At 35.3% G+C, this 22,797-nt stretch overlaps 1 protein-coding gene across 10 annotated transcripts in view; it reads left to right on the top strand.

Annotated features, from left to right (window-relative positions):
* Nucleotides 1-22,797, top strand: part of IQCM (IQ motif containing M) — a 649,001-nt gene that overhangs the window by 404,141 nt on the left and 222,063 nt on the right. Inside the window, exon 14 of one of the 10 annotated variants that reach the window (XM_049632282.1) lies at nt 5,932-7,086. The exons of 8 other annotated variants lie outside the window; for them this stretch is intronic. In XM_049632282.1, coding sequence (XP_049488239.1) covers nt 5,932-5,996 — 65 coding nt within the window. In that variant the 3' untranslated portion in view covers nt 5,997-7,086. Of the gene's footprint in view, nt 1-5,931; nt 7,087-22,797 lie in introns of those variants that run through there. One more of the 10 variants, XM_049632286.1, reaches the window with a different exon arrangement.

The raw sequence follows: 22,797 nt of genomic DNA, 5'->3' as shown, positions 1-22,797 counted from the left end.
CACACACAATTATTTGGATGGGAATCATTGTATATTGTGAATAGATACAGTATTTTTACTGGCAATTTTAAGCCTTAGTAATCAATAAAATCTTTTTTGGGTGTGTGGGGGGGATTAGTTCTTATGGGTTAATAACAATGACCGAAGTTAAATTTTATTGATTTTTTTTTGTTTTAAGAAGAATGCAATATTTGCTCATAACCAAAATCTATTTAAAATTAGGAAGGATAAAGAGGAAAAGTTATTTTTTTACTCAACAAATATTTATTGAGTCTTTAAGATCACTTATAAAATAAACCACCAAGAGATAACTATCATTAAGTTTTTGCTGTGTTTTCATGTTGTGCTTTTTTAAAAAATATACTTAGTCCCCCTTTTTCCATGGGGGATACATTCCAAGATCCCGAGGGAATGCCTGTTTTTTCTATACATATGTACCTGTGATGAAGTTTAATTTATAGACACAGTAAAAGATTAACAACAATAACTAATAACAAAAGAGGATGATCAAAACAATATACTGTATTCAAAGCTATGTGAATGTGGTCTGTTTTTCTTGCTCTTAAAATAACTTATTGTATTTTATTCACCCTTGTGATGATGTGAGATGATAAAATGCGTAACTGATGAAGTGAGGTAAATGATGTAGACATTGTGATATAGCATTAAGCTACTACTGACCTTCTGAGGTGTGTCAGATCGCAGTCAACTGCAGGTAACTGAAACTACACGAAATGAAACTGTAGATCATGGTCAACTATTATAGTTGTAATGATAAGACATATACAAATTGTACATGCACACAGGAATTTTAAAATCATTTTTGGGATTATAAAAATGATGCATTCTCATTATGAAAATTTTAGAAAATGCAATGAGAAATACTTATTTAGAAATAATCTGTTGATTTTGTGTATTTTTATGAATTGTATAATGGCTTGTAAGAAAATTTACTAACTGCATATGTTAATAATGTTAAACACTTTTGTATATATTTATTTTTATCATACTTAAGCCAAGAATATTCACATGTCTGAATGGAAGACGAGAATGAAGAAAGCAATGGAAATATACTGTTAGCTATGGGAGAGTGTACTAATCTTTGTTGATTGAATAATTGAGTGATTCAGGTCATTCGACATGAGTCAAAAAGACGCAGAAGAGCATCAGTCACAATTCCCTATAAAGAAAATGGCCAATCTGGTTTTCTTTGCTCTTCTGCTTATGTTCAGGGAAAAAAAAAAATTGGTAATACAGGAGAGTATCCAACTGTGTAAATATTTTAGCCATTCAGAGAAGTTCTACAAGCTAAGAGAACTCATCATTGCCTTTGCTAGGCTCAAGTACATATAGGTAATGACCGTGACTCATCCTATAGACCTAAATTACTATTGTAAACTACCAAACTCTTAAAGCTTCTATTTCTGCAAACTTCAAAGTACCTTCAATAAAAAACAAAGTAAAAAAGGAAATACGGAATACTTTCTTAGCATCTGGCATCTGAGCATGTACCAAGGAGCTTAGAACAGTCTGGCCTACAGGGTGAATCACCAGAGAGGAGACCGTAAAGTGCATCTGTCTCCTGTAGAGCAGAGAGGGGATGACTCAACTGTACAAGTTTAAAGTATTAGATTGTGGACATTGGGTCTAACAGGTTTTATGTACCAAGCTGTGACACATCCATCACAAGTATCCACTGTGATGTATGATGAATTATCTTCCTAATTTAGTTACATTACAAGATTGCTAAATTAAATTCCAAGTGGACTTAATGCTAACAGAATGGGCAACTCCCAGAAATATCTTCAGGTAGTTCACGTTCCAGTGGAACCACAGTGCCCAGAACAGGTAGGTGCTGAGTCCCACAGGAATATAAGCTGCTCTGTAGTCCTGAGCTGGGACGAGGAGATAACCCGTGTGTGAGGAGAGGAGCACTGAGTTAGGCAGGGAGTCTAGCTCCAGGTTTTAGGGAGAGACCTAAAAAATCTTAGCAACCATTAGCCTGACAAATTCCATCTAAATTGTGGATTAAAGGATGTGGCCTAAGAAACACACTTCCTAAGAAAGGGAACACAGCAAAAACAAGAATACTACTAAGGAAAAAGATCAGGCTGCAGGAGTGTTTTGACAATACATTATCTAATAAGATCCTTGATTTGGGGCTCTGAATAGAATAAGGAAAAACCTATAACATACAACTTTTCCATTCCTCAGTTTAGTTTTGATTACTCATTCCGTCCGCTAAAGTTTGTCTGAAATAATGTGAAAATGATTTAAGTCCTCACATACCCTGCGAAAGTCTTTCTGTCCCCATCATAAAACTAGAATGCACATGAAGCACCCAGGTCAAAATCTTTTCCCGCGAAAGCCTACAGCAATTCTGCACTTATATGTTCACACAGCTTTTTATTCCAGAGATTTCCGACAGTTATGAAGAGAATTGCCCAGCGAACCTCATTACCCAGCTTCATCAGTCATTGCGTTTTTGCAGTGTTTCAGAACCTCCCTTGTGCTCTGTCCATTTCATTCTTGTTCCAGTTGTATGCTCTCTAGTCTGGACCACTTAAAGTCTCTTAATCTTCCTCTTGCCCACCCAACATTCTGTTTTCCACACAAAGTCAAAATGATCTATAGCTGTGTAAATAAGATCATGCTATTCCCTTGCCTAAAATCTCCTATGCCTTCACTTTAAATTAAAAAAAAAAAAATCAGGACATTTATCAAGCCCTAGGAGGCTTTTCTGATCTGTCTGTGGCCTGTCCTTCTCATCTCCATCACACCAATCATCCCAGGCTCGCTGGCCTCCTTTCTTTTGTTCAACTCCATCAAAATCATACCACTTTAAGGCTTTACACTGTTTCCTCTTCCTGTAAACCAGTACCCCTAGATCTTTGCAAGCCTCATTTTTCTTGATAATTAGGTCTCAGTTCAGATGTCCCCTCTTTAAGGAAGTCTTCCCCACCCTCGCCAATCAAAAATGTCCTGCTCTTTGCCTTCAGTCTCTCTCTAATATAAGCTGCTTTGTTTTCATCATGGCTTTTATCACTATCTAATATTATGTTACTTCTCTGTTTACGATGCAACTCTAACCTCCAGAACTATGGCTCCATGACAGCTGGAACCGTGCCCCTGTGTTCACAGATGTATCCTATACTAGCTGAGTGGTTAGCCCTGACTGCACATTAGAATCACCTGGGCAGCACTGAATACTATGAGTCTGGGGTGGGGGGGGGGGGGGGGCCTCCCCAGACTCCCAGGTGATTCTAATACATATAAGAGATTGAGAAACACTGCCTTAAGAAAACACCTGTGAGGTTTAAGATACTAATAACCCTTTATTTAAACAAATGAAGGCTCAATTCCTACTTCATAGGCATCAAGTACCAAAATTTCCAAGAATTTTATTTTGAATACAGCAGTAGATAATTTATCAGGAATATGTTTCCTCTGAATCCTTAGATCACTTTGGTTCTGCAGTATTTATTGGTACAGAGACAGAGAAAGAGTGATTGTGTTTCCTGTTTTTTCATCCCTGGATAAGAAAATATCTGTTTGGTGATAGTGCTAACCACTTGTTTATGGGTCAGACCCCCTAAGTCATCTGATTAGGAGGCTTCTAAACTAACTTTACTAGCAGGGTTTTACCCAGTCCAGCAATCTTACTGCCCAGCCAGAGAGACTCTTGATAAATGAATTTGTGAGAAGTTACCCTTGCAGAATTTAATACTACTACACCTATGATCTTACACATCCCGGAAAGGAATATTCTAGCATCAGTCCCTTTCTTGACTCCCTTTGTTCCTGGATGGGTTGCAATATGTCAGTAGATGAAGGATGAGCATTACTGTTAAGTTGGGAAATGTAGGAAAGCACTTTCTAAAAAATCAGGAGCCACAAAGCAGAGTAACAGCCATTTAGTGTTCTGGGGAGGACAGACCTCATACTCCTGCTGTCTTCTTTGTGAATATTTGCAGTTGTGTGATTTACAGACAACATTATAAAACACACTTCTGAATGTGACCATTTCAATATTACCGAGGCAAGTAATAGGTAGATGACAGATAGATAGATAGATAGATAGACAGATATAGATAAGTAGACTTTTTTTCATTTTGCAGACTAGAAGACTGGGGTTGAAGGAATTCTATCAGTTTATGGGTAGTCTTATTTTCATATAGTGGTCTCATCAATTACAAAGAATGATGAGCAAGAGATGGTGATTGAGCTTTCTTCACAAACCAATGACTGCAATATAATTTTTCTAGGTAACCTCAAAACTTCAAGTGTTCAAGGCTGTCTTTTTCAGCATGCGTTTTTAAATATGGTGGAAATGTGGCATGATGGCTTTTTAATCGAAGTAGCCATTTCTTTTTCCAGCGTAACTGACATTTTTAGAAGTTGTGTAAAATGAGTTTATTTTCAACCAGATACAAATACTATGAAATATAAATGGAAAAATAAGAATTATAAAATAAAACATACATACAGTTGAGTCCATGTTATAAAATGTGTTTTTAGTAGATCTGATGCATATACTTTTCTCCATGAATCTACAAAACAGAGGATTTTCTTGATTTAATAATTCTGATATTTGCAGTTTTTTTCCCTATGTGACTTACGCCCTTTAAGAATACATTACTGTTTTTATCTATTTTATTAATTTTTACATTTGAAACCTCAGGTTGTTATTCTATAAATGTGAGAGTAAAATTCCTAGACAGGACTATTGATGATGGAAAGACAATTCCTCAGTTAATATTTTTGGCTTGTTATTTTTTCATTTGGCTTGTTATTTTTTCATTTATAAAGATTAATGACAAATGTTAATTATATAATTGAGAAGTATCCACAAAATATAGAAAATTCTCATGGGGACTCTTAAAAGGAGAGGGGGAAATAAAATGGAAATATTAAGTTTTTTTCATAAGGAGCATAATGGACAAACTCCAAATGCATTGATGATTATTTATTTCATGAATGTATGACTCTATGCACTTTCATGGACTTGTCTCTTATTTTCCAACACTACTTTTCTCATTTATATTGAGACTAAAATGAAAGTGCCATGAGTCAGAGACTGAGATTCAGACCCCAGTGTTATTATATAACATCAAAAAACTATCATAGTGAAAGCAAATCCATTATTCCTCCAATAATTTGAGGTATCAGTTTTGAACAAAATTGTCCTTTATGAAGGAGATACAGTAGTATCAATTGAGTCCTTTAGTGATACTCAGAATTTATTGGAGCTCCATATCCTCAAGTAGTCAGATGAAATGAGAATGCTTTGAATTTAATCATTAATTGTTCCTCAATCTTCCCTTAGGAAAATATTCATTATGAATAGGACTTGATAAGGTAGATCAGAGATTTTTAAATATGAGAAAAATCAGAAGAACTACTTTGTGTGGCATTCGTCATCTTCAAAAATGTGCATATTTTAAATCACTGGATTTCAGTCAAGACTTTGCATTCATACTAGAACTAGAAATGTTTTTATAACATGCCTAGAGGAAAATTCTTTGTTATGGCTTCACTGAACACTCATTAATTTTGTAACAGAAGAGGGGAGTTGATAGCAATTTTGCACCTATCTGCAGATGTATGAAATGTTTAGTCATTTTAAGGTAAGAAATTCTCACATGTCAACATTTCACTGAATTTAAAAAACTGCTTCATAGTTCTGTAAGGAGAACTTAATGTTTAATAGTCACAGAAATCAAATTCTCTGTTAATGAAGTTGATTTAAAAATGTAAACATGCAAATAAGTTATATTTTTATTTAAAATATTTCAAAAGCATAGAGAAATACAGAAACTAATATAATGAGCACTCGCCTATTTACTATCCAGATAGAACTTTAAAATTTTTGTTTATATACTTCTCTTTATTCTCTCTCTCTCTCTCTCTCTCTTTTTTTTCCTTAACAAGGTCTTGAGACAAAGCATGCGGAAGAAGAGTTCCTCGAGAAACTGTGTATATATGGTTCTGAGTAGCCCTGGCAGATGGATAGCTAGAGCCTCAGGGTGGTCCTGGCATTCCCCATCCCCAACCAGGGGAGCCAATCAGTCACACCCTCTGCTGTGCCACTGTTCAACCCAGGTTCCCCCACCAGGGGGCACTATCACAGGCACCCCCTGATCTCTTTCAATTCTTTCTTCACACTTCTCCCTGAGCTGGTCTCTCAAGAATGCATAGCTGATGGCACCACTCCCTTGTTTCCAAGTCTCTTTTGAATGTTCACTGCCTAAAGTGGGGTGCAGAGACAAAGAATGTGTCATTGGGACAGGAGAAGAAAATTTCAGGACCTCTATTTGATTTAATTTCTTATATCTTCTGACATTTGTATTTTTAATGTGTGCTTTATGATAACATAAGTTCACCTGTACATAGATAAATATGCATATCTTAAGGGCTTTGTGCTAATAGAGGTACACAATAAAAAATTTCAGAGACCACACTGGCTTTGAGAACAAAATTCAAGATCCTTCCTGTTCTGACCCGGACACTTTTCTCTCCATCCCATTGCCTGCTGGTCTCCTACCTCCTTGGCATTCTGAACCTTTTAACTTCCGCTGGTCCTGCCTCAGCACACTGGTTCCCTTGCACAGAAAAGACTTGCTCTCTTGATTGGAAACCCTATCTGTATACATTAACTAAATCCATTGGCACTATGGTATGAAACATTAAGATTTCTACAATCACTCCATCCCCTGAGCTCCCATAGCCCTTTTTCAGACACTTTGAAGACCTCTAGCACAATACATTACAATTTAGATTTATACATATCTGTCTCCTAAATTCTACTTTGAGCTACATTAGGTGGGAGCGATTTCTCATTAATCTTTGCATCTATAGTACTTGTACACTGTGGTACATCACAGGTGCTCCATAAATACTTATGAGTAAGTGGATAGAAATGTGGATCTGTATTACATAGGTACTACTACTACTTACAACCAACACTAAAGGAAATCTGTATATAGCTTTAAGTTTAGTCAGTGTACGTTGACTCCAAGAACATGATAGAATGCAAATACAAGAGTTAGGTTCCTTTGAGAGGGCTCTAGATATCCACAGTTGGATTTTCAATGCTCAAAAAATAAAAGCATAATTTAAATACTCTAGTGAAGAAAACCTCACTAGTGTTGCTATTTTTAAGTCTTGAGGAATTTATTAGGCCTGGGGTGACCTAGGCCCCCATTTTCCTTTTTGCCATAGAGCCCAAAGACATAACTTTTAGACTATCATATTCACTGTGGCCACCTTCATTGTATTACTATTCTATTCCCCAAGACTGGTTGCAGAGTGAGAGGCTGATTTTATATGTATTAAGATATAGATGTGATGATATATATGAAGATATATAAATACATATAAAGTTATCTATAAGATAAGGCTATGTAGTTTAATTATATATAATAATAAAAATAGATAATTTAGTTGAGACCTTATGTACTGGAGTAGAACAGTAGAATAATTTGGGCTCAATCTCACCTCTAACACCATTAGTTGTGTGTTTTGGGACAAATTATATACTTCCTTGAACAGAAGTTTTCTTATCCATAAAAGAAAAATTTTGAAAAGAGCATTTGTAGATTGAATAATGCGAAATAGTTAAGTAACATAGCATAGTGCCTGAAAAAAAAAAAAGCCTGGTAATTGTTGACAACTTTCATTATTGTACTTCCTAGGAACCATAACTACTTTTTTAACTTAATAAAGTGGATTTTTAAAAATTTTAATTCCAATTACTTAACATACAGTGTAATGTTAGTAATATTAGTTTCAGGTGTACTCTGTAGTGATTCAACACTTCCGTACATCACTGGATGTGCTCGTTATAACAAGGGGACTGCTTAATCCCCATCACCTATTTCACCCATCCACCCTCTCCTGCACTGCTGGAGGCAAAAACTGGTGCAGCCACTATGGAAAACAGGTTCCTCAAAAAGTTAAAAACAGAACTACCTTAATAAAATGGATCTTAAGGTGAACTAGAAGCTTACTAACCTAGTAGAAAACATCCCCGTAACTCCTTTCCTTTCCTTCTTCTCTCGCTCTGGGTAGAACATTTAACCGATAAATTTTATTTTTCTATATAGTCAAAACAATATTACTAATTTCAGCCTCTGTTAAGGCTGCCAAATAAATTTCAGACCCCAAATACAGATTAGTTAATACATACAAATCACCTAGAAGATGACATGACACATAGTGAGCACTCAAAAAACGTTAGCTACAATTGACTTTTTTACTGACAGATTTTTAACCTATTTTCCATGAACACAATATGTGTAAAAATAAAAACATATTTTAAACTGTTAAACAATTATGTTTTCTCCAACAGAACTGTAATGAATAGAATCTGTATTTTGTTTTAAAATACACTAAAATATTAATCATTTAAAAATGACATTTGAAAAACATATTGTAGGGAAAAAAACTGCTACAAAAGACTATTGAAAGCAAAATATTGAGGATACATAAATTTTATAAATTTAATGGGACATTGCAATAAAAGTGCTACTGTGTAACTGGTGATTTTAATGAGCTTCAGTTTCTTTGAAAAGACCATTATTATAAACAGGATGCCCATATCCATGGCAACGGGGAGGCTACCTCTTAGCTTCTTGAAACATACAAAGATAATTAATTAAGTTTTCTTTATTTCTTTTTCCTCATATTCTAAAACAACAATAAAAGAGGGTTTTGCCCATTTGCTCACCAGCATACAGTACACAGTTCCAATATAAAAATCTAAATCTAGTGAGGTGAAATCAGTAAAGACCACTATATTGAGGGATTTGGAATAGGTCCTTGGTCTGCAGAGATTACTGGCCAGCTAGCTTCTAAGATCACTTCCTTAAGACAGTCAATTAAAGTCACAAAATTTCATCTTCACCTGAAGATATCACAAGGTAAAGATAGAAGTCTGACTTTTGCTAATTTTAGCCTAAATGTCATTGAAAATAGCTCTTCTTAAGGCAGAGATACCTGAACAACTTTTCTACTTAAAAAAAAAAAAAGTGTGACAATGTGAACACTACTATTAAGCTCTCGGTCTTGAATTTCAGTATATAAAGTACAGACTTTCCATCGCCAATCAGTTGTTTATTAATTACAAAATGAAAATATTACATATATAAATTGAATTTTCATAATTATGATATATGATATGGAAATACTCTGTCTGAAAAATATGTCTGAACATATTCTATCTATCATCTAGGTAGCTAGCTATGTGGTTGCAGAGCAGTTTCTCCACAGGAGGGAAAGCTTATTTTAATAATTTAGGGCCACATTTTATGCCATATAAATACACTGCCATAAGCTGTAATAGTTAATATTATGATTGTGATTTCAAGAACTGCTAGGGTGCAGATGTGAGCATTTTGGTGTCTTTTAGCTCCGTAGGGCTGGTCCTTTTGGAGTGCCCAGGCGTGCTGCAGGATGCAGTGTGAATAGGACCAACCAGCAGGGGAAGTATGCCCCAATGAAAGGCTGTTGCTACTGCCTGTTTGCCTCTGTGTGTTACTGCCCCACTATAGAGATGTGTACTTCTTTTAGAAACAGGGTGGAAGATCTTCATAAGCGAGGGAGGAAAGTGCCCAGGGAAGAACAAGAATATTTTCAGGATCCCAGATCGTTGAACAACATTCAGAGCTGTTCACAAGCCCTTTAACACACTACTCTTTTATTTATAAAGAACAGTTACACTCTGTGCCACCACACAAATTTCCAATTGACTTCCAAAAGAGATTTGGTAAAGAAACTTTTAAAAAATTTCCTGCCATCTTTTGTTTTGTTGTTTGTGAGTTTGGCCTTCACAGAGTAGAACAAAAGCAACCCATGATTTTTACTTTGTGAGATGCCAGAATGATAATTGCTGGACTATTTGCCACATCCTATGACTCAGTGTGCAACCGTAGGCAGTGCCAGAATGTCTGAGTGGAGCTCATTCTGGTGTAGGCCATGAATTTCTGGGCTCTGGGATGACTGGCATGGGTGACAGTCTGACTCCTGCCAGGCCTTTCAGAACTTTAATTCACACACGGCTCTTTGGACCCATCCTAGAGTCATTTGTAATGTCCTCAGAGGCCCCATCTTGACTGACCTTTTGTGAATCATCTCAGTAAATATTTTCTGATCTGGCTTCTCACCCACTGGATAGTTTCCAAGGACCTTGGAATTGGCTCAGGGCCTCTGTTGGTATGGGAGCACATCCTTGTATTCCACAATGGCATGGAGCAGTAGTGTTTCTGTCATCTTTGGGAGGGTGGTGGAAAGTTGTTGATCGCTTTACATAACTTTACCTCATTTGGAAAATAAAAGCAACCCAGGAAGTAATTTTGTCAAAGGTTGTGTTGTGTGCACATATCTGACCAAAGTGTTAAATAGCCAAGTTGAACAAGATGAGGTTTTTCTAGAACAGCATAAAAAAACCAAACTTCCAGGCATCCCTGCCTTTCTTTCATATTATATACTTCCTGGTTAACCTGAGAGCATCAGTTGGGGCACACAGTCTGCTCTTAAGTAGCAACACTTGCGTTTCTCTACTATGGTATTATCTTAAAAAATAAAATGAAGGGGTGCCTGAGTGGCTCATTCATTAAGTGTCCTAATCTTGATTTCAGCTCAGGTCATGATCTCAGGGCTCATGGGTTCAAGCCCTGTGTTGAGCTCTGCACTGACAGCAAGGAGCCTGCTTGGGATTCTCTCTCTTCCCCTCTCTCTCTACTCCTTCTTTCTTCATGCTTTCCTTCTCTCTCTCTCTCAAAAAGAGATAAATGAACATGCAAAAAATTTTAAAATTAATAAAATTAAAATGTAGAAAAAAACCTCAAAGGATATTTTGAGATTTTTTATAACCTAATATTCAGTGGTATATGCACATACACGTGGACAAATACAAATATACTGAGAATAGAAATCAAAGATGTATTTGAACCCTAATGTAACTAAGTTTAAGCAAGTTTCTGAACTCTGTTAAGACTCACCTCCTGCTGGGGTTCCTGGGTGGCTTAGTCAGTTGAGTGTCCAACTCAATTTCAGGTCAGGTCATGATCCCGTGGTTGTGAGATTAAGCCCTATGTCGGAGCTCCATGCTGATTGTAGAAACTGCTTAAGATTCTCTCTCTCTCTCTCTCTCTCTCTCTCTCTCTCTCTCCCTCCTTACTCTCTTACTCTCCTTCCCCCTCATACATTCTCTCTCTCTCTCTAAAAAGGAAGAAGGAGGGGCACCTGAGTGGCTCAGTCGGTTAAGCGTCTGACTTCGGCTCAGGTCATGATCTCTCAGTTCATGGGTTTGAGCCCCGCATCGGTTTCTGTGCTGACAGCTCAGAGCCTGGAGCCTGCTTCAGATTCTGTGTCTCCCTCTCTCCCTACCCCTTGCTCGCTCTCTCTCTCTCTCTCTCTCTCTCTCAAAAATAAACATTAAAAATAAAATAAAATAAAAAGGAAGAAGGAAAAAAGAAAAAAAAAAAGACTCACCTATTGTATAGTACCAAAGAATAGGAATTGAGTGACTATTAAAGTCATTTCTTAAAATGGTATGGTTTCTAATGGAAATTTCTTATATGGTAGGAAACAAATGCATTCAAAGGTAAGAGAAGCAGTTGTTTTGTTCAAGTAGGGATGCATAGCATATCAGTTGAGGAGAGGCTTACTCTTACAGCTTTTAGAATGACATATGCCTCTTATCAGCCTTTATTCTTCATCAATTATTTTGCAACCATTCTACTTGTCATACTTTATAAACATAATAATCATCTGTTGCATACATTCATTATTCATTTTCTTTATTACTCCATATGTCACAATGAGTTGGTCCAATTTTAAATAGAAAAATACCTGCTTTTCCTGGCGTTGTTGAGAATTAACTGTTTCATGTGGTCTAATTTTCTAGGCAATTAAAAACCACCATAGAAGCATCAATTTTTAAATCATTGTCATTTTAATGGAAAACACTGAAAATATTACAACTTCCATAATTCCAGGCATTTACAAACAGAATATACTTTAAACATAATTCAATTTGTATGTGTGTGATTATTGTAAATCTGATTATGTTAAAGACTCTGCTTCTGGTTGAGGCCATTCACTTTTTTCAGCTTGCTCTTTGAATGGATAGAATGGAGACTAAAAGCCTTAATATAGCCTGCAACCCCCTTGCCTGCTTTGCAGCCTCATTGTACATTGTGTTCTCTGATGTTCTCTTTGCTCTATCCATATTGGTTTTCTTAAATCTCTTGCTCTTACCATACTCCCTCCTGCTACAGACCCTTGGTACATGCTGTTCTCTCTACCTTGGATGCTTTTCCTTTCCTTCTTTACTAGATAATCCTACCCATCTTCAGATCTCAGTTCAAGTGTCACTTTCCCAAAGAAGTCTTTTCTTACCCAGCTGACTAGTAATATGGGTTCATCATTATATCCTTGCATTTGCTACTATACTGAGCTTATACTAACTATCTCCTTCTCTAGACAGTGAGTTCCACAGGGGCAGAAACCATTTCTATTTTGTTTACCATTACATACTTCAGTGCTTGGCTCAAAGTAGAGCATATATCTTCATTGGGGGTGCTATATTGCCTTCAAGGGGACAAAGTGTGGTTTTTAATGGGTGAAAAAATCATAGATATTACAGAGATTTGAAACCCTTCAAAGGACCACAGTACATAAAAAGATAGATATGTTTGTGGTATTACATTTTCATGGCAGGAGTGGCGAATGGCAGTTCAGGAAAAAAAATAGGTGTCTAAATAGACTTCTTACAGGGTGAAAATGAAAAAAGGATTGAGAATGTAGGTCACTTAAGGTAGGTGATCAGTAAGTATACACTGAGAAAATAGATGACTAAAATAAGTTCGTGATTGTGAGTAATAATTTCTGCCCTGCACACCCATTTCCTGCAGAGTTGTTTCAGGGGTATATTCCAACATGAAGTGACCGATTTTGAGTTTTCTTGAGGCTTTTTCAAATTTTATTTTCTACTTGCCCATTTAGTGTCTGGAGGTCAGCTATTTCCTATTTTTTATCAAGTTACTTATCTCCATCTCTTCATCTCTTCTGGGCTAAGAAAACAAATGGCAAGGCTAGAAAAATATTTAAAATTAAAGTTAAGTGGCTGTAAGATGAGGACCAAGAAAGTTTTTTTGACTAAGTCACTGATCAATAAATGTGTCAGGCACTGTATTAGGAACTTTTTGTTGAGTATACAGTATTTTATGCAATCTTGCTATCTCTTTGGCTGCTTAGAAGCCTCTTTCCTCCCCACCCCTTTCTTTTTTTATATGGCCTAATGTCCCTTCTCTTATGAATATGTAGATCTGCGAGACAGAAACCCCTATGTGAATGATGTGCCATTTTATCCCAAAACATACTTTCCTGTCTCAAGGGAGATTGCATTTATGTATTTACTGAATTATTGCTTCTTCATAATGGGAAACATTAGCAAAGAATTTCAGTTTGTTAGGTTATTCAAATTATTCTTCTATGTAAAGTATAAATTGATGTCTGTATCTTTCTGCTAAATATATTTCTCTGCTTTTTCTATAGAAGGACAAATTGCTGTCAACTGCTTAATTAATCTTTTTCCATAAAAATCTGCGATGAAAAGCTCTATATTTGTGTACATATTTTCTGTACCATTCTTTCTCCTTATCCTTGGAGACTATATTCTTTTATTCCTTTTATGTTCTCCAAACACTTTCCCATCTATGGTTGCTAACTGTACAGATTTTTGTTCCATATCTGATTTGATTTTTTTTCCTTTATATCCCACCAGTTGCTAGACTTCATTTTTTACCCCGAGAAATGAACACTACCTTCTTTATGTGCATTTATTATATTCTCTTCCACCTCTATATTCATAAATATGAACTCCTCATAACATCTCCACCTCCTTTGTATTTCTGTGTTTTTGGCATGTAAGTATTTTGGTATTTAGTATTTAAGATTATTCAAACTTGTATTTGAGCTCTCAGGGTGGCCTTTTCATTTGATATGCAGTCAAGAGCCCAGAGACTCTTCTCTGAGGTTCCATCTGGTTAATATTTTCAAGCACAGCTTAGAAATAAAGGATAAATGTCAAATAATCAGAATCTGGAAAGGTCTTAATAAATCTGTGCTTTGATGGTGGCCATTTTCAACTACTGTACTAATAAATTTTTGTGTTGTTGGTCAATAGAGATGTGGCAACTGGAGTTGCGTCAACATACCCAGTTATATTTCTCTAACTCCAGATAAATACCCTAGTGAATCTGAGCAATGGTGCAAGGTGTTTCAAAGGATGAGTGTTCACTGCTCTCAAGAGGTGAGAGTCCTTGTGGGAAGGGACTATGTCTTACTCTGTGTCCATCATTGTATCTATTTTGCTTGACAGAATGCCTAACAAATATTAGGCACTTAATAAATCCTTGCTGAATACTTTATGATTAACAAAAAATTCTCATCTGACTGTCCATACTCAACTCATTTCTCATATCAGCACCATTTATTTCCTAACTAACTCATCTTTAATTCTGCTCTAGTGTTGTGAATATTTAAAAAATGAAAAATTGAAAATGTTTAATTACTTTTCCATAATGTATTATCTGTGACATCAACTACCTAATCAATATTTTACCTCTAATTGAATTTGCACACATAAGGACATTATAAATGATGTCGTATGCACTCAATTTTGTCTTCTGACTCCTGAAAGCTCTTTCTTTCTCCTCCATCTGTCCCATTATGCTCCCGATTTGATGATAATGCTACAGTCTGCAATGCCATGCATATTCTTACGTTGTGTAAAAAGACCCATGCAGGAACTGATCACTAATTAGTAATGCATTTCCCATAGTGAAAAACTGGCCTAAAGTTTCAAGAAAAAAATAGAGTTGCTGAAGCTGAAAATTAGTCTGCCAGTTCAGACCCATAGCAAATTGTTATTGCGTTCGAACTTAGGATCTTTACAATAGATAATTGAAGATTCTCTTAACTAAAACATTGTAAATGGCATAACTATGATGATTCTATTTGGAATTCAGCCCTTGTTTTCAGGGATTTACTGTTTTGAAAAATGTTTGATAAATTTATAGCAGAAGAGAAAATACTTCTGCCAACTACGTAAGTGCTTTGGACATAATTTGTATTCCTGCTGTTACATGCAGAAACTTGTGCCAGAGGAAAAAAAGTAAAAAGAAATTTTGTTTGGAAGGAAACCAGCAGTCTGGAAAGGTAGTTTTGATCCATAAATATCTCTCTTAAGAAGAACTAAACACCAACTAAATTCGGTCTCAAGAAATAAAATGCGTAAGATAATCAAAATATTCCATTCACTTAAAAATGCTTATATTGGATATATTTTTTGATGAATTTTCAAATAAGAATGTCCTCTGAGAATTATGATGAATTATTTCATAATGAAAAATGTAAAAGCCAGTACATTTTATGTATCGCGAAATGCAAGTAACCGTGTTGAAATGGAAATAATGCGCGAGAGAGTTGAAAGACCTTGATTAATGTCCTGGCTTGGCCATTTACTAGGCATATGTCATTGAAAAACCTAGCTCTCCTCATTTATAAAATGGAGAGAACTGCTCAAAAGTTAAGAGGTTTACAGAAAACCGTGTTTGTGAAAATGCCTTGTAAATTAAGAGGCACCGTACAAATAGAGGCATAATAATTTTAAATTGTATGACACGGGATACTCCAAATAGAGAAAGATCCTAATAAGTAGCTAAGAAATATGTTATAGCCACATAGTTCCACATGTTGATTAAAGCATTGTTAATTTCTAATTTTCATGTATGGTGTCTGGATCCCCATACGGTTATTTCATGAAAAATGGAGCATTTTTTATTGAACTTGAGGAACTACCATTGAGTCTGTGGCTTGCTTCTCTGTAAACCAAGCCTCACCTCCTTGCCTTCACGGACAAAGGAGTCAATGATGGCCCAGAGTTTAATATTGGATATATATTTAAAGCAACATTTTAAAAAAAATTTTTTTTCACGTTTATTTATTTTTGAGACAGAGAGAGACACAGCATGAACGGGGGAGGGCCAGAGAGAGGGAGACACAGAATCTGAAACAGGCTCCAGGCTCTGAGCTGTCAGCACAGTGCCCGACGCGGGACTTGAACTCACGGACCCCGAGATCATGACCTGAGCTGAAGTCGGCCGCTTAACAGACTGAGCCACCCAGGCGCCCCTAAAGCAACATTTTCAGAACCAGTAAATATACACCAAAATGATGTATAGAACATGCAAATGCAAATTTCTGAGATGCACTGATTCTCAGTTGAACAATTCTGACCATAATCTCCCTTATATATTTTGTGCCCTTAGATTCCCTCTCTACTTTTTCTTCCTTGAATCACTATAAAGGTATGGGTAGAAAATTATGAGGCATAACTGTTTCCCTAGAACCCCACAGTAAGAATGGTATTTTTCTACTAACAAATATAGAATATAGCTGTTGAGAGAAGAGGGACCCTCAGACCTGAATATGGTTTGAGCCTTAACGACATTGAATAAGTGAGTCCTGAATTTCAAAGATATTTTCCTATTCTTCCTGCACCTGTACACATGTGTCTGTCAGTAGTCACAGCAACAAACACATGATTATTAAGCCCAAATTATCTGTATAGTCATCATGAAAAAAAATTATGTTAATGCGTTAAACTCCCTCTTCCATAGAAGTGTTTTAAGTCCATTTCTACATAATCTACTTCAACATTTATAATTTTTTATTAACACATAATTAATATTCAATCAAAGTTGCGTGCACAAAATGCTCTCAATATCCTGGTAACTATCAACCTTTATAAAAGTAACCTTTTAATTGTGCCAAGTTTTCATCAAAAAGTCATTGCAAAAGTTGTCATTTTCATTAGCAGTGCTAAAAAGTAATTGTTTAGAAACAGTTTTAACACTGAAAGTATCATGCTCTGTTAACCTGTTTGCAAGAAAAATTTTCACGTAACTATTGAAATATAATGTTTAATACTTGTATTTTAATATATAACATTTATTGTATCATGGATCTGCAGCATTGCTTCTGTACTACTAAAAATATTTCTGTATGATGTTTACTAGTTTATATGTGGACACAGATTATTTATTACATAAATCGTGATAAAATCCTAACTACATATATCTGGATCAAGGGTTCTTAACTAAGTGTTCATGGCCAAACTTCAAGGGAATCTTTAAATCTCCTGAAATTGTGTGCAAAATTTTGGTCTATGTATATAGGAATATTTATAGGGAGCGGTTGGATCTCAAAGTAGTCCATCACTGACTAAAAGATAAAAACACTATTTTAAATAATATATAGGACTTTATAGTTATATTCATCCACATATTTGACAAAAACAAACATTTCCCTCTTTCTTGGTTTCATTTGAATACTGTACATTCAGAGAATATTTGCATCCACCGCAAGATATTTATAACATTCTACTTGTATTATTTTTTTTGGTGGGTTACATAATCATATCCTCTCTACTGGTTGCGAGGTTTCTGAGGGTGGGTGTGTCTTATTTATATAAATTTGCCACAACCAAACACTGAAGGGGGTAAGCATTCAATTATTTTTTGTTCATTTATTGAGCCCACGGGCACTATTTAGGAGTTGGTGTTAAAAGACAAACCAGTCAACACTTCTAACATATGTGAAAATTGCTAGAGCAAAATTTACAGCAACGGCACAGAACAGGGTATGTTGGTTTCTCTCTGTGGTCTACCACAAGAATTAATCTGTAAGGCTTCACACGAGAAAATTTGTGAGCAAATCTCATGTTTTTCAAATTGATGACTTTTTAAAAATGACTGGGTGCTCCTTGCCGCCTTCATCATTTGGTCATGCCTGATTTTTCATGTATTATACTTTTAGACATTTACTAACTTTAATATTCTTCCACTGATGTATCATTTATTTGCCACCCAATGATATGCTAATTTAGTTATTTTTGCTTCAAATCTATCTTAATATACAGAAAGGCTGATAATATTAGTGTTCTGCATCATTGTTTTTCTGAATACTCTTTGGTATTCTCAACTACAAAGGATCAAAAATGTAATTTAAAATAAAAGCATTATGTTTTCAGAAAAATTCTGTTAATATTTTCATTTTGACTTCTATCTGTGTCCATTAGGAATGCATTTGACTGAAAAAAAGCAGGAACCAGGCAAAAGTAGCTTCCCCAAAATATAAATTTGTCTCCTATAACATGAAATCTGTAGATAATATAAAGTTAGCACAGCAGCTCTGCAGTGCCCTAAGGGACTCAGGATTTTTTTTTCTGTTTTCAATTCATCCATCTTTAACTTACAAGACTTTGCCTTCAAGCTTCTTATCTTAAGGTCCTAAGATAGCCCATGTACCATTAGTCAACAGAGCTGAGTTCTAGGCAGGAAGATGGAGGAAGGAGGAAAATGAACCCATAGAAAACTGTACTCCTAGTTTCCCAGTGACACTTTGCCTCTTTATAGGATAAAAGTATGTAAGGGACGCTCACACACTCTCAATAACCATACTAATGTTCCCTGACATCATTAGCTGCAGTAGAGGACAGAGAGTTGAGTAGTAAAGGTGTTCAGCCTCTGAAGTTAAAGACAATAAGGAACAAAGGTGTTGCTACTGCTTTTTGATAGCCAATCCAAAGTCAGCAATCATATTTCATTAAATTAGTAAATATCTTGGAGTAAATTTACACATATGTGTGTGTGTTTATATATACCTTTCCCTGAAAACAGCATGGTGTTTTTCTCCATTAATTCCAGGATTCTTATATAGTCTCTCTAAAAGGACAGCAGTTAGCATTTATGGAGAGCTTGCTATTTTATGACCATTGTGCTAATCTCTTTGCATATATTAACCCATAGTCACAGTAACCCCATGAGGTTAGAGAAATGAAGATGACCAGTATGCGCTGATATACAGGGATCACAAGAATACAATTTAAATGAACAAAACAAAGTGTAGAATTGCATACGGCATGCTTCCTTTCACATAATATACATGTAGTCAACGGCATTGAAATGGAGTTGTGTGGTGACAGATGGTAGCCATACTTGTGATGAGCATAGCATAATGCATAAACTTGTTGAATCACTATGCTGTATACCTGAAAGTAATGTGACATTGTGTATCATCAACTATACTCAAATAAAAAATAAATTATATATATATAATATATTTTTTCAATAAAAAAATTGGAGAGCTAAACCAGAAACTACCTATAATATATAGATTGTGGGAGAGGTATTTGTGGGATGACTATGGCAATTTGATCATGGACTTGACACTGAATGAGATTTTGGAGGTTTTTGGTGAGATAATTGCATTATTATTATGCAGTATCTGCATCTTTAAAATAATTTGGAAAATTGTGTATGTGTGCATGTGGGTGTATGATAGATAATCAGCTATAAGAAAACACTGATAATTGTTGAATCAAATTGACCACCTGGTGATGTAGACATTCCTGGTGATGTAGTAGTCTTTCAATTTTCATGTTAAAATTATTCATAATTAAAAGTTGTAAAAATTAAAATATAAGTATTAGACATGATTGACTTGAATTAGAGGTTGACCTTTATCTGTTAAAAATATCAAAAATTTAACAAAAATCACCCCATTTTCTGCTAGTTTATTACTTGTTTTATATTTCTGGCATGGTAAGTTTGGCAATTGTCCAATAGGGAGAATGAACTCAGACTGAGAAGTAAGGCTAATTAGGAAAAAGTAAAATGTGAGTTTTATTTGCATGGAGAAAGCTGAAGAATAACATCTTAGTGTTTTCAGGGGTGCAAGAATTTTTATAAGATGCAAAATGTCTAGTCATTTTCCTCTTCTGGGAATAGAGAACAGGTCTTAATACTAATTATAAAAACTTGCATTTGCATAGCACTTTATTGTTCCCAAAATACTTTTCTGTCTCCTGATAGAAATGGTCGTAGGAAATCGAAGTGAGCTACTTGGAATAATTTAAGATTCACCCTCATTCTTTAGCAAAGAACAGACAACCCCATGATAAGTGGGTTGTACAATTCTCCAGTGGTTAAAGAGAAGCAATATATAACCCCTTGGGATATTTTGCAGTTTATGTTTTTATATTTCCCATCCTTTGTTATACAAAATAAGCTATGTTTAAATAAAACATTAAGTCTAGGGTACCCATATGTAAACCATTCTCCAAAGAGCAGCACTTAATTAGAACCTGAAGTCTATTAACTCACATAGTGGTCTTTTTGCCTGAAAGCTATATTCAGCAAATGATATTTCTATAATAGAAACAGTTATCATTACTGCAAAAGTGAATCTCTAACATTCCTGTAAAGTGGCACTTGATGAGTTTTAAAACACATACAACACTCCTAATACTTTGGATTCCAAGGCAGGTTAGTCCTTTAACTGCTGGCAGTGAAAATAGGATTTTCTTCCTAGTTGCCATGTGTTTCCTAGAGGAACGTGTGATCAAAACAAATGTGAGCTATAGATATGTTTATATGTTTTGCTTTGTGACATCTTTCCCATTTGAATTGGCCTCTTTTAAATTCTTAAATTTCACTGGGGCAGCTTTAGGTACCTGTTTGTGGACATGTGCTCTTCCTATTCTTTTAGCTAGGTTTTATTTGGCAGGATTTCTTTCTTTGATTTTTCTGTGTCAGTTAAATTATAGGCCAATAAAAAACAAAATAAAATTGTCTGGAGACAGTGATATGGACCTCAAGACAGTGTAATTGCAAGTTCTCTGGAAGAAAGATTTGATTTAAGTGCCTTTCTCTGATACAACCTAATGAATAACTAGGTAAAAATATTCAAATTAGTCCTTTCTCAAGATGAGGAGTTTAGATATACAAAACTATGTAGAGTAGATCTTTCAGATTCAGTCTTCACAGAGTATAATGTGTTTGCTGAGGAAGCCAGCTGCTATGAGCTTCAGGTTAGTTTGCAAGTAAAGGGACTGGATTCAGCTGAGTGGGACTTGGGTATCCAGTAGGCAGGGACTCCCACCTTGGCAGTCACCTTGGAGGCCCTGGAACCTGACTTCAGTGCAAGAGATGCCAGACATCTGTTTGTTCTAGAAAGGGAAGAGAGATGACCCACCAGAGCTTTTCATGAAATAAGTAGTCAAGGCTCCAGAAGATGTGACTGAACAAACTTAAAGAAGTACATAAATGAGGCTGAGAACAAGCAAAACATTGCTTAGAAACCAATAATATAATAAACATTAAAGACAAAAACAAGAACATTTGCAAGATAAATCTCTCAAAAGAAAAGGATGAAGTATACAAAAATGCAAAAAAAAAAAAAAAAAGAAAAATGAGGACAAAATGTAAGAAAATTAGAGAATAGGGGCACCTGGGTGGCTCAGTCGGTTAAGCGTCCGACTTCGGCTCAGGTCACGATCTCGCGGTATGTGAGTTCGAGCCCCGCGTCAGGCTCTGTGCTGACTGCTCAGAGCCTGGAGCCTGTTTCAGATTCTGTATCTCCCTCTCTCTCTGACCCTCCCCCGTTCATGCTCTGTCTCTCTCTGTCTCAAAAATAAATAAATGTTAAAAAAAAAAAACATTTAGAAAATTAGAGGATCAATCTAAACTGAAATATTAGAATTTCAAAAAGTAAAGATAGAAAAAAATGAAGGGAGAATATTATAAAAGAAATAGTGGAAGAAAATTTTCCAAACATTTAAGATGAGAGCGAATTAAATAAGCCCTCAATGTACCCATAAAAATAAATACAGCAAGACACCCATCAAGATTATGTTAAATTATCCATACGCTTACAAAGAGAAAACATAACAAATAAAGAGAGGTTATATTAAAACCAATTTGAATAAAAATGGCATTGGGCATGCCAAGAACAATACTATGAGAAGGGAGAAATGCATCTGAAATCCAACATCCTGACTTGGAAACTATTATTCAGTATTTTTATACCCAACTGCTTATTATTTTATACACTAATATTTGTTTAGATTTTTTGTTTTTTCCAATTCTTTTTGCTAATCAATTCTTCTTGCATCTCTGACTTCCTTCTGGGAAACTTCTTTTTCCAGAATTATGTCCTTTAGAATGTCCTCACTATTATTTATCTGAAATTATCTTTATTTCTATTTTGGTCATGAATGATAAGCTATATATTTAATTCTTGGTCTATAGTGATTTTCTCTTAGTACCTCACCAATATTAATTTGGGTCTCTCACTGCTGCCATGTTTATTGTCACTCATTTTTATGTAACTATATTTGTCCTCTGATTCTTTTAAAATCTTCTCTTGGTCTTTGATTTCTTACAGCCTAAAAGGTGTTTAGATGTAGGTAAATTATTTTTCTTGTTTGGGATTCCAGAATCTTGAATTTCTATATTTTATATTATTCTTAACTCTTACCCCCTGTTCTCTAGAACATTTCATCTTTTCCAATATACACTTTCCTTTTAAACCTCCTTTAGGTTTACACTGGAACTTCTCATTCTTTTCTTCACATCTCCTAACTTACCTCTCATGTTTGCTAATTCTCTCAGTTTCTTCAACTGGATCACCCATTCTTCTTCTACAATGTCTATTTTGCAACTTAACCAGTATGGAAGTTTATAATTCCATTATTTTATTTCTCATCTCTAGCGATCCACTTAGGTCTTTTCCACATCACTTGATATTTTATTATTTGTTTTTTATTTTATTATTTGTTCATCTTTTTGTTTCAATCTTATTTCTTTACACTTTAATTAATTTTCATTAGATCTCATATACTTGTAAAATTTGAAATTCTTGGGGGTCAAAGTCTGCAATGTATTG

Source organism: Panthera uncia, chromosome B1, assembly GCF_023721935.1.
Source record: "Panthera uncia isolate 11264 chromosome B1, Puncia_PCG_1.0, whole genome shotgun sequence".
Taxonomy (NCBI): Eukaryota; Metazoa; Chordata; class Mammalia; order Carnivora; family Felidae; genus Panthera; species Panthera uncia.
This window is presented reverse-complemented; position numbering and strand designations above follow the sequence as displayed.